The 12312-nt window shown below is 45.2% G+C and overlaps 1 protein-coding gene across 1 annotated transcript in view; it reads left to right on the plus strand.

Annotated features, from left to right (window-relative positions):
- LOC135366398 (integrator complex subunit 6-like) overlaps positions 1-12312 on the plus strand; it is a 51327-nt gene that overhangs the window by 27712 nt on the left and 11303 nt on the right. Inside the window, exon 11 of the mRNA XM_064599081.1 lies at positions 3303-3490. Coding sequence (XP_064455151.1) covers positions 3303-3487 — 185 coding nt within the window. The 3' untranslated portion in view covers positions 3488-3490. The remainder of the gene's footprint in view (positions 1-3302; positions 3491-12312) is intronic.

Genomic DNA, 12312 nt, shown 5'->3' on the forward strand with positions numbered 1-12312 from the left:
TACGGACTATGTGGATGTAGACGATGCCGCGGAAGCTGTTGTGGAACGGACAGACGCGGACATCGTTGCGGACATAGCCGGTGCCGATGAAGTGGATAGCACCGACGACGATGAAGAACCACAGCCATTGCCAACAGCCACTGAGCTCATCTCAGCGTTTCAAGTCATTCGCCGCTGCTGCGTAGATATGGAAAGCTCCGGACTTACAAACTTGGAGCATCTTGACAAGATGGAGGCGCGTGTGTTCAACTTCTTGGCCCACAACAAGACGCGAGCTAAGGTCACTGATTTTTTTTGTTCTGTAAAATAAAGTGTTTTTGCTACTTTCGACATCTGTCATGACTGAGGTTGGGATTAGTGTTAAGCGCAGGTGCTTCGGTCGCCGCTAATGTAGCACAGATGATACATCGAATTATGGATATATTGAACTATTTTGCGATCCCCTTCGAGTTCGATATATGCGAGTTCGACTGTATAACCGGAATCCCGCGTTGGGATGGACAATTATAGGCGGTATTCCTGTACGTTTATGTTCTAAGGGAAGAATATTGGGGGTGAGAAAAAGGCGCACTGTAAGCGGTTACGTTATAAGTGGTCTCCACTGTATTTAGATGCATACCCCAAATGCACTGTCAGGCATAACGTTGATCGCGCACGCATACTTGCCAGACCCTTGCTGTCCGCATTTAACATTAGGGTTCCAGGGCAGGGTTTGCAGCCACCTGGCGAAAGCTGAAGCCACAGAATTGGTAAACTAACAGGAAATATCACGTTCACACAATGTTCCACTAAAAGAAAGACTACATGTTTAAGTGGAACACATGTTGACAAAGTTTGTAGCAAGAGTGCGCCTGTAGTCGGTGTGGCGATCGGTACTGTGGTTAGCAATAGCAATCTGCGTGGCATTCGCATCTGGGAACAATAAAGCATCTTCAAGCATTTCAAAGCAATGATGAGATGCTCCTCCCGGCACGTCACCGCCGTAGGCACTCTCGACGATTTCAGTATCACTCAGTTCACCGCTACTGGAACATCGCAGTCATAAAGCGCATAGTCCTCAATGTTCAAGTCCTCTATGTCACTCTCCCCACAACATGTGAGGTGCATCACGTCGTTGCACAATTCATCACAGCCACAGAACTAGTCTGCTGGCTCCGGTACGGCGGTGGAAGACCAGAAACCCGCCTGAAGGAAACAATTCACGATAATGTCTTGATGAACTTGCTGCCAGGCCTTTGATAAGTGCCACCTTCCGCTCCAAAGTCAGGGACTCCCATGTGCGTTGTTCAGCCATCACGCCGCGAAGAACGAAACGAAACTGAGATGCTCGGACGAATGCAGAGGAGGAGGAGGAGGAGGAGGAGTGATGATGTTGGGTGGAAAGTGGAGTGCTGTCCGCCTGCCACAGCTAGTGGCGCGTGAGTTACTAGGACTGAAAGGCTTTGACCTTGACCTAGCCTGGGGGACCGAAGAATGCACGTTATCGGCTTTAGGTACGTTGACCTACCGGTGATGGAATTTCGAGATGTCCGTACACTGGCAAAAAAAAGCTTCGACTTAAAAGGGCCCAAATACGTAGGAAGCATTGGGACAAGGATCGGGACACAAAAAACATTCGAGATAACTGATATTTCGAGATAAGCAAGTTCGAGTTAACGAGGGTTTACTGTATTTGGATAATTTGCGACATCACAAAATTTGCGCGCTCCTAGCTTGGCACAAAAAATGCTGAGGAAAGAAAAAGTCTACCGCTCTCTGTGTGTACCTGCTTCACAATTAATGCGAACACTATGCTGTTAGTGCTATACTTTTGTACAGTTTGCGCCCTGTATTTGGTTGTCCACCGACACGAAGGACGAAACTGTGACTAAAGCTACAAAACACGCACGGGAAGAAATGCTCTACAAACACGCTGTGGACTCGCAATACAATGTGACAAAGTTAGCGAACATAGCACACTTTCTATTGTCAGTGCGCCTACTGGTGACATCCCGTCGGCTTGACAGTATCTAGCCGTATTTCACCCGATGGATGAGTGGCAGTGGGCAGAGTATTTTGCTTCCCAACTGCGCGACCATCGGCTGTTACTCGGTAATCAGTAGGAGACATTACTCCGCCTACTCAATTGGTATGCGAGTACCGCTTTTGCGCTTTAGTATCAACATGCATCAGTATCAGTGACATAAAAGAAATCAATCTGACTAACCATTTCTGAATTAATGGAGGTTCTACTTTAGAACAAAGAAGCAAGTGCAAGAGCCTGGGATTTCAATTTAAATCCCTAATTTACCAATATTAACCTCGCTGTATTGTGAGTTGCTATCAGAAAACAATAGAGGTGCAGTAGAAGTGGACTTGTTTCTTTATTTTAGTATATTTCTAATGGCTTAGCTTTTATTGAGTACAACAGTTGCATTATTGGAGCCTAAAGTTTTAGGGTTTAACACGAAGGTTGTCTCTTTAGGGTTAAACCCGATTTCTACCTGGCAAATTGCCCTCACTGAGACGTCTGTAGGAATGCACACTAACCTGTTTGGCAACAAACGCAGTTACGTCACCATTTGTACTGAACCAGTTTGCATAACTGAGCCCGATTTCTCCCCACTGGAAGTTTTTCCACCCGAATTTGCGTGAATTTAGAGCACATGTTTATTTACCCGATTTTTACAACCCGAATTTAGAAAAAATATTTCCCGAAAACTTCAGCCTCTGCGCATTATCCAGGAAAATCTCCCACTCGGTTTTTGGGTAGAACTGATAATTATCAAGATTAACTCGATTTTTTTTTTTAAAGTGGAGAATTATTGTGATACGTATGACATTGGTGTGACTGAAGACTGACCAAACGCCGGGAACACACACGTTTATAAAAGCGATAAAAATACGCACGACGTACACAACGAATTAAAATTTAACAGCAGACATTGACGTTTCTGAGCCTTGGGGAGTGCGCAAACAACTTGAATCCTGGTTCATCGAACGAACAAATAATGCTTTGAACAAGCACCCAGGACCACTACCCAACTGCTACGCCCCCTTGCTACATAAATAGTACCGGGTAACCGTCTCCTGCTTCGTTCCGATGAGGGTGTCTGCATAGGCTCCGAAACGTCAATGTCTGCTGTTAAATTTTAATTTGTTGTGTACGTCGTGTGGATTTTTATCGCTTTTATAGACATTGGTGTGAGGAACACTACTGTTCCTACAGGCACAATGATGCACACATTGTAAAATGGTGAGAGAAAAAGGGAAGGTTGCAACACTTGCTATAGAGTGTGCATGTTGCTTCTGTTATGTTTCAGATTTTGAGCAACTGTTTGAGCTACTGGGGCTCGTGCGAGGTGGCACAGAAGCCCGCGTAGGTCTGGCTCGCCAGGTACGACTGGAGGCTGGGCGCTTCAAACGCAGACGGCTGGTACGCCTATTGGAGGACTGGGAACAGAGCCTTCTGGAAGCAACAGCGGCTGCATTTCCTGCCGCATGCTGACCTGTGAGTAGTTGCTCTTCCTTAAGATATTAGTAGGGGTGTGCGAATCCGAATATTTGGGATTGAACGGGGGCAAAAATGCACATTACCAAATCGAATTTCTGTGCAAGTTTTACAATATGTGCCTTTTGCACAAAAAGTTCGCAATTTGTAGCCCATGCCTTTAATGTACCGTATTCACTCGTGTAAGGCTCACGCTGTTTTTCTTAATTTTGAGGCGGCTCTTACACGAAGCAGGCTTGCCAGAACTGCAGCTTCACCGCGGTTGCAACCCAGAGTAACACTGCGGCTAATAACTCGTGAACAAAACATTTATTTACTAATAATCGTGCCTCTTAATAATTGTCTTCGTCGCTTCCACTTGCGGTATCAGTCGCGCTTTCATCGTTGCTGTCAGCCCAAAGGTGATCATCTTCGATGCCGTCTATGTTGTTGGAGATTCCTGTCACTTTGAAGCTCTTTACGATGATGTCGAATGACATGGAATGCCACGCGTTCAAGATCCAGCTATGCTTCAAGTCTTGGAAACTTGCACTGTTTTCCATGGAACGCTTTTCGGTTGCAGTTTCTCCCGGCAAGGTGTTATTTCTGACGTATCCAGGAACACACACACTTCTCGTCGGCAATAAATTCCCGTCCAGCTGCTCGCTTGCTGTGCTCTTCAGTGCACTGGACGACCCAGTGCTTGAACGCTGCACTGTACCAACACCACCTAGATACAGAAAGCCTGCGCGCTCGTCGACATGACGTAAGAATTAAGTCAGCCAATGAGGATCGTGTTTTCAGTGGCTGTAACCAATCACGAACGTGCTTTCAGCGGTCCTGGACACGGAGAAGAACCACCGTCGTCTGCGAGATGTGATTGAACGTCCTCGCGTACTAAACGGCAAAACTTGGAAATGAAGCACAAAACGGTCGTCATCTTTCTCAAAACCGATTTTCTGGAAAGCGTCTTGCACTTTTTGTCTAAATATATTTAGGTCTGCCGGTTCCAGGTGAGCTGCAGTCATTTGCGGGCTCCTGGATTCGCAGAGCGGTGAATCGCAGTAGCGGACGAATTCTGACTCTTAATTGAAAGAGGGAGAGGAGGCAGTGTGCAGGCTTTCTCTATCTCAGTGGTGTTGACTGTACACATACACTATGAAAGTAGGTCAGCCTTTCGTGCAGTCCCTCAACTTTTCCCTTTCACCTCGTGCACATAGAACCGTCTCATCGGATCGTTCTCAAATAAGGTACAGCAACAACTACATGTGAGGTCCACGTTGCATCACCAGCTCGCGTGGCTCAGTGGTTAGCGTGCTGGCCATGTCACGTCGAGACTGGGACGTACCCGGGTTCGAATCCCGGTGCCGGCTGTGCTGTGTGGGGTTTTTTCTGGGTTTTCCTCAGACGCTTTCAGACATATGTCGGCACAGTTCCCTTAGAAGTCGGCCCAAGACACACATTCCTCCAGGGCATCAGTCGTGACGTTGCCCACCTCTGTGAGGCCGACAACGGCGAGCCCTTTCACCATCACCACCACCACCACCCACGTTGCATCACCATTGTTTTGTGCGAATACTCCCTTATTGCTGCTTTCTGAGTGGACAGACGCTGTGTCACGTGCTTTCTCCAACCTCTTATATCCCTCATGCGCAGAGACGTACTGTCGTAGCGTGTGTATACACTTACCCATGACCGCCAATCGACAATCCAAAGCAGCGGGAAGTTGACGTGCAACGGAGCTCACGTGGGAACGGCGGGGACTTGCACCTGCAGTGGCCGTGGCGCCCTGTTTCACACCTATTTCTTTTTTTTCAAGATTTTTTAGTTCGAAAGTGGGGTGTGCAGACCTTACACGAGGGTGGGTCTTGCGCGAGAAAATACGGTAAGTCTCGAATAATAAAGAATAAAGTTTCCTGTCATTAACTGTCACAAGCAAGACTTGTAAATTTTCAATTTTACATGATAGTGTTTCTGGCTTTTCAGCTGAGTCTACACTTACTGGGGCAATTATCTTGATTTCAAAATTCGATGCCATGCAGTGGATGTTAAACAGATGAGGCTGTAAGAGTGTCCAAACATCCACAGATCACTTGTGAATCAAATGGGTGTCCTGCCTTAGCTTTGCCATGAACATCCTTTAGCTTCTTTGTAGGGATGTGCGAATCCGAATATTTTAAGTCGAATGGAATATCAAATCGAATGGGGGTAAGAAATTCCGAGTGCAAAATTTATGTGACTTTCGCAATAAAAGTTTCCATTTTGTAACCCATGGCTAAGGCCCTTCCTTTTCTGCGATTCCGCGATTCTGCAAAAATTCGCAGAATTGTGTGTCTGCCGCGGAATATGAGGTTTTGCGCAGAATTTTGCAGAAACCGCGTGCTTAACTCAGTTTATGCACGAGATGAACGGACTTTGCTCGCACCGGGTCGGCTTGCGTTACAGCGTAGATGTGGCAGCCGGAAAAAGCCGTGGTATGGCCCCATCTGCATGCTAGAACACCCCTCTAACACATTGAGATTCTGGAGTGGAATGCAAACGCTGACCCCTGCTTTGGTGTCTATAGCTGTCAAGTACCTCTGAATGTGACAGTAAACTCTGTACATGCAGAGAGGTCACTTAGCAAGCACAACTTGACAGTCAGTGACAAACGTCACTCCCTTTCAGAAGAAAGTACAATGTATCTTGTTATGCTAAGTCACAACAGTTTTTGGAGTTGTAACTGCGTTCCTCCACGCTAAGAGCTAACAGAGAGTATTTTCTGTCTGAACTAGGGCAATCTGCCTTTTACCACGGAAAAATGCAGAAACCATAGTTCCTTGCCGCGGAATTCAGGATTTGCCGCAGCAGAAAAAGAAGGGCCTTACCCATGGCTTTAGTATAATTTTTCTGGCATTAACTGTCACGAGAGAGACATGCACTTCTTCTCTTTAAAGCCCCTACTATTTAATCTTACATGAGAGTGCTTCCTGCTTTTCAGGTGAGCCTACACTTACTGGAGTACTGAAGTGGTTACCTTCATTTCAAAATTTTATGTCAGGCAGTAGTACGTTATACGGATGAGGCTGTAATTGTTTCAGACAACCACAGGCCATTCGTGAAACAAACGAATTGGCATCCTGCCTCAGCTTTGCCATGAACACCCTTTAGTTTCTTTGCACTTGCCCTAGGAAGTTGCACTGCTGAAATTTTAGACGTAAAGGACATCTTTAAGACATGCCTCTTGTTCGTGGGCTGTAGTCATTATTCGAGAGTCCCAACTTTTTAAAGGTAACCTCACAGACATCAAATAGTCCCTCGTCGGCACCGCTATACTCCATGTGGGAGGGGCACCACCACTTCCACAGACGATGTCTACAAAACAAACCTTGAATAGCATTATCTTACTCTAAACACCATCCCGCCTGTGTTGGTCCTGCAGCAAGGGCAATTTCGTAAAGCAGGCTTCACCTCATGCACGGAAGCATCAGGTGAAGCCCACTTTCGGTTTGTGTCGTTCATATTCGTGGAATAGTCGAATATTCGAAAAATCGAATATTGGATATTCGATTCGCGAATCGAATAGTTCGAGCGTTTGATATTCGATTCGAATTCGAGAACTCGAATATTCGCACACCCCTACTTCTTTGTTTTAATGTATATGTATCACCTGGGGATGTTGCATTTATGAAATTTTGAATGTAAGGGATGTCCTTAAGGCACCCTTTTGTTCCTGGGCTGCAGGCATTATCCAGTAGTCTTTGAAGGTAACCTCCCAGACATCATATCAAAATTCCCCAGCCGGCATCACTAAAGTGCATGTGGGAGGAATGTCGCCTCTTCCTCAGGCCAAGTATACACAGTTAACTTGGGCTAACATTATCTCATGCTAAACAACAACAGACTTTTTCTCCCTTCTTTTACATAATAATTGTATAATAATGAATTTACAGCAAATTCATTTTCAACAAATTTACCGGAATAGCGAAGCAATTTTTTGGCCCGCTCCATCATGTTTTGAACCCTTTGAACGAAGCTGTGCAGTGCTCTGTGACGCACCCCACACCGTGTCCCATCCTTCTAGGATGCTGGACCTGATAAGGTTTCCCCCTGTCGAGGTCAACGTGCACTTGTTCCAACCGGAAGTAGTGAACGCAGGGCCCCCGTTTTTCAGGGTGCACTTACACAACCACAAAGAGCAACTTGTAAGAAGCCACGTGTGACTAGGGCTGGCCACACCTAACGTGACGTCACGTACGTTCCGTACGAAAGACAGAGAAACGTGCTGCTGACAGTTGTAAGTCATCAGCTGAGAATGTCAAGGCTATTGGCAACACGCCACGATGCCATGGCTGCGAAATCGACCGCGAAAGCAGTTTACGCTCGAAGGAAAAAATCGGAAGTGCCATGAAGTCACTTATTCAAAGAAAGCGGACAGATTTTGTCATGTCAAAATAAGTGTGCTTGCCCAGTACGACAGCGTATGCCTGATTCCTCGAAGTTCTTTATGATTCCAAGTCACACTGAAACTACGAGGTGAGATGATGGTGACACTAGACACCGCTTTTGGTAAGCACGATAGTAAACAGACTGATCCCTCGCGACCGTCTACGCTGACCTCGACTCGCGAGCATGTGCAATACAAGCTTTATTGTAGCATTTACTGATAAAATGTAGAGGAAACGTAACTAACGATTTTTGTTAAAAGTACAAGTACTTTTGAAAGTGGACAGACACGAAGTTGTCTGAGCAGAGAACAGTTTCGCTTAGAAATTATAGGTTGGAATTTAGGTTAATTTCATGTTTGCGGGCAAACGGGGAGGGTCTTTCAACAGTACTTTTTACAATGCTTTTGCGAACTGGTTTAGTCATTTCATAATGCGGTGATCTCGTACTGCTCCAATAAGATGCGCATCCACTTTAACAAATTTACCTTTAGAACATTTTTTTTTTTCTGTAGTCCCCTGAACGTTGTTGTAAAGTAGTTTGACTGTATCTTAGGGTCATGTCAACGAAATAGAACGGTACAAGTAAAATAATGCTGGACATGCACGTTGGTTGAAAGCATGAAAGCAGTTATGTGGCCCCAGATTGATGCAGCTTCGTGTCACATGCAAGAAAACTTTTACAACAAAAACACAATCACCAATACTGTGCGGGGGTCCACACCTCTTAAGATCAATATGGCCTTGTGCATTGCTCGTCATCCAGTGTCGTAGTCACTATCATCGTCATTATCACAACCGCATTGCCCACGACAACGTGCCTCGCCTACGGGTAATTCGTGAACACATGTTTGAGTGGTGATGCACAACTAGAGTCACACCTCATTACAGCAAAACATGATACAACGAAATACTTGACATTCCCAATCAGGCTGCCATAGGGAGCAATGCATTTTAACTATAACTGTGAATATTCTAAATTTTGATGCAACGAATATCTGATGTTATTCTAATTCTATTTGCAACCTATTTTCAGTATTTGAAATTTTCAAATATTTTTCTAGTAGTACTGGGGCCCTATTCTCGTCAAAGTAGTCGACCTCGATTACTTTGTGTCTCGCCTGTCGTTGGTCGTTATGCGAGGAAGGAGTGAAGAAGAGAGATGAATGTCACGAGCCCTCAACCAATAGTTGAGCACTTGATCCTGCACTCACAAGCAACGTTCTAGTAGTGCGCATTCTACCATGTCCTGCACTCTTCACGCTTTATCTACCTTATCACGAAGACTGCAGGATCAAGAGCTCGACTAACGGTTGAGGGCGCGTGACATCCATTTCTGTTCTTCACGCCTTCATCACGTAATGACCAATGACAAGCGAGACACAAAAGTAATCGAGGTTGATTACTTTGACAAGAATAGGGCTCCTGAAGCGAGGTATCGCTGTCGTCATTCTGCAAGTGTGCTTTGCCTCATTACATCCAAGAGTTAGGTGAAGCCCACTTCACGTTACCACCATTGTTCTTTTAATGTGCGGCGCCATTCTGCAAGTCGGCTACACCTCGTTATATTGGAGTGTTAGGTGAAGCCCACTTTATACTTTACAATATTCTGTCAGATAAACATTTAAAGAGATTGAAACATTCAAATAACTAATTTTACACAAAAAAAACTTTCGGACGGAGTCAGTCTTTCATCAGGTGCGATGACTGTCACTCAAGTGTACAGCTTGTGTGACCTCATGGTCAACACTGTACATTGGGCATTGCATGTTCCAGTAAATGTACTTCCAACTTTCAGAGTTACGTTCAGTAACAGGTTGAAATATGTGCAGTTTCTATAAAAAAGTTTAGGAAATTCACAATGTAAACGTGGAAATGAGGAGATTCACACAAAGCAGGCTGCATGGATCATGTTGACTAACACTCAATCCAGTTCATCCCACTAATGCAGTCTACCATACACAACACGGAGTGACCCTTCTCTCACGATATGTTATGCTGGGTGAAAAGGCTCACAAGTTTGGAGCAGAACATCATCGAACGAGCACAACCCCACAAAGTATTTCACCGTGAGGTACTCGAATTGGGCCTTTTCTGATTATTCGAATTCGATTCGCCATCTGAAGAAGTTATTCGGATTCGATTCGCAACGCGAGTGAAATATTCGTAACCTATTCGCAATGGAAATTTTGCTATTCACACAGCTCTACATTTTAACTCCCGTTAGAACGAAAGAGAGTTAAGCCATCATCTCAATGCAACGAAAGCAATACATGCATTTACTCAATCTCTGAAATGTGCACAAAGGTTAAAAAAAAGAGACACTCAAAGGGCTCAAGCCCGTGCCACTGAGGCGCAACGACAAGCATGTGCTCCTCCTCGCGGTACTGCTATTCTGTCCGTATCCTCAAGATAGAATCCTCATCCTCATCGTATAGAATACACGCAGGCAAGGAGGTGGACAAGATCCATGATGACGAAGCCCGAGTTTGGGCACAATAACAGGGATGTAACGTAACAGTCAACGTGTTGTGTTGTCATGGGTACTCAACCATCCTTTGTAGGCGAGGCAAAACATTGTCGCGTACTGTGATCGCAGCTGGTCGGGCTTACATTGCCCGCGCCGCGTGTCGTTGGCTAGCTGGCCACGGAGTACCCAGAGGAGGTGCCGGCGGGAGAGGGATGCGGGTGACAGCCGAGTGCTGTTTCCGAGTGCTTTCATGGAGTGTTTCTGGTACAGGTACTAGTCATGCGCATGGCCAGTACGGCAGCTTGCCTGTTCGTATCATTTATAGCAACCTGGAAAAATGTTTGTGCTATATCCTGAAACGTGACATGTAAAAGTAGCCGACCGATTTTCCTTACTTGATAGTGACCAGAGACCAGTCCAAGTAACACAGCAGTCTGAAAAATCCGACGATTGCTAAATTAAACTTCATTTTTACTAGGGTTGTGCGAATATTCGAGTTATCGAACTCGAATCCAATATCAAACGCTCGAACTATTCGATTCGCGAATCGAATATCCAGTATTCGATTTTTCGAATATTCGAGTATTACACGAATACGAACGACGCAACCCGAAAGTGGGCTTCACCTGATGCTTCCATGTATGAGGTGAAGCCTGCTTTACGAAATTGCCCTTGCTCCAGGACCAAGACAGGCGGGACGGTGTTTAGTTTAAGATAACGTTGTCTAAAGTTAGTTTCGTAGACATCGTCTGTGGAAGGGGCGGCGCCCCACCCACATGCAGTTTAGCGGTGCCGACGGGGGACCTTGATTTGATGTCTGTCAGGTTGCCTCTAGAAAGTTAGAACTCTCGAATAATGCTGCAGCCCACGAGCAAAAAGGGTGTCTCAAAGATGTCCCTTCCGTTTAAAATTTCAGCAGTGCAGCTTCCTCGGGCAAGAGCAAAGAAATTAAAGGGTGTTCATGGCAAAGCTGAGGCAGGATGCCAATTCGTTTGTTTCACAAATGGCCTGTGGTTGTCCGAAAAAATTACAGCCTCATCCGTGTAACATGCCACTGCCTGACATAAAATTTTGAAATGAAGATAACCACTCCAGTAAGTGTAGGCTCACCTGAAAAGCAGGAAGCACACTCATGTAAAATTAAAGAGTAGGGGCTTTTACTCTCTTGTGACAGTTAATGCCAGAAAAATTACACTAAAGGCATGGGCTACCAAATGGAAACTTTTAGTGCGAAAGTCACTTATTGTACATTTTGCACAAATATTCTGTATTCTGAATTTTTCCCCCGTACAATATTCGACTTTAAGTATTTGGATTCACACACCCCTAATTTTTACCGAACCAACCAATTTACAATTTACTGAACAGACTTGACCATAGCATTGAAAGCTAGTGAACAGCAAAAGTGCACCCAAACAGAAACTCAACTAGCGTCCCGGCTCCCAAAAGTGCCGGAGCACGCTTGCAGTCGCTGTGGCGTGTGGCGTCACCTAGAGGTACAGTTCGGACGTTTTGGAGCAGCTTCGCCTAGGATTCCGATTACCAATACAATCCAAGAGCACAGTCCAAAATGGTGGTTTCAAAAGGTTTCGTCATATTGCCAAAAATAGTCTTATTGGTGCTTGTCTACAAGCGTAGTAGTCCGGAAAATTGGACCTTCAAAGTTCGAGCTGACCGAAAAAAAATTGTACTAAAAATATGTTAATCCTATGGTGAAGGTTACAGTTCCCTATGGGAATCCAAAGTATCAAACGAGTCTGAATAATCAGTCAGGTACTGTATATGAGGGACAGTCAAAAAGTAACTTTAAAATGGCGATAAAAAAAAAGAGATTGCGTAGTACGTGGTTGATCTTTAGATACGTTCACACGTCACACTAGACGGAGGAGCACGTGGAAGCCAGTTGGCATGACGCAAAGTGTGACGTCACAAAGTCATGTCCAAGGTGT

Source organism: Ornithodoros turicata, chromosome 8 (genome assembly GCF_037126465.1).
Source record: "Ornithodoros turicata isolate Travis chromosome 8, ASM3712646v1, whole genome shotgun sequence".
In the NCBI taxonomy this organism is placed as follows: Eukaryota; Metazoa; Arthropoda; class Arachnida; order Ixodida; family Argasidae; genus Ornithodoros; species Ornithodoros turicata.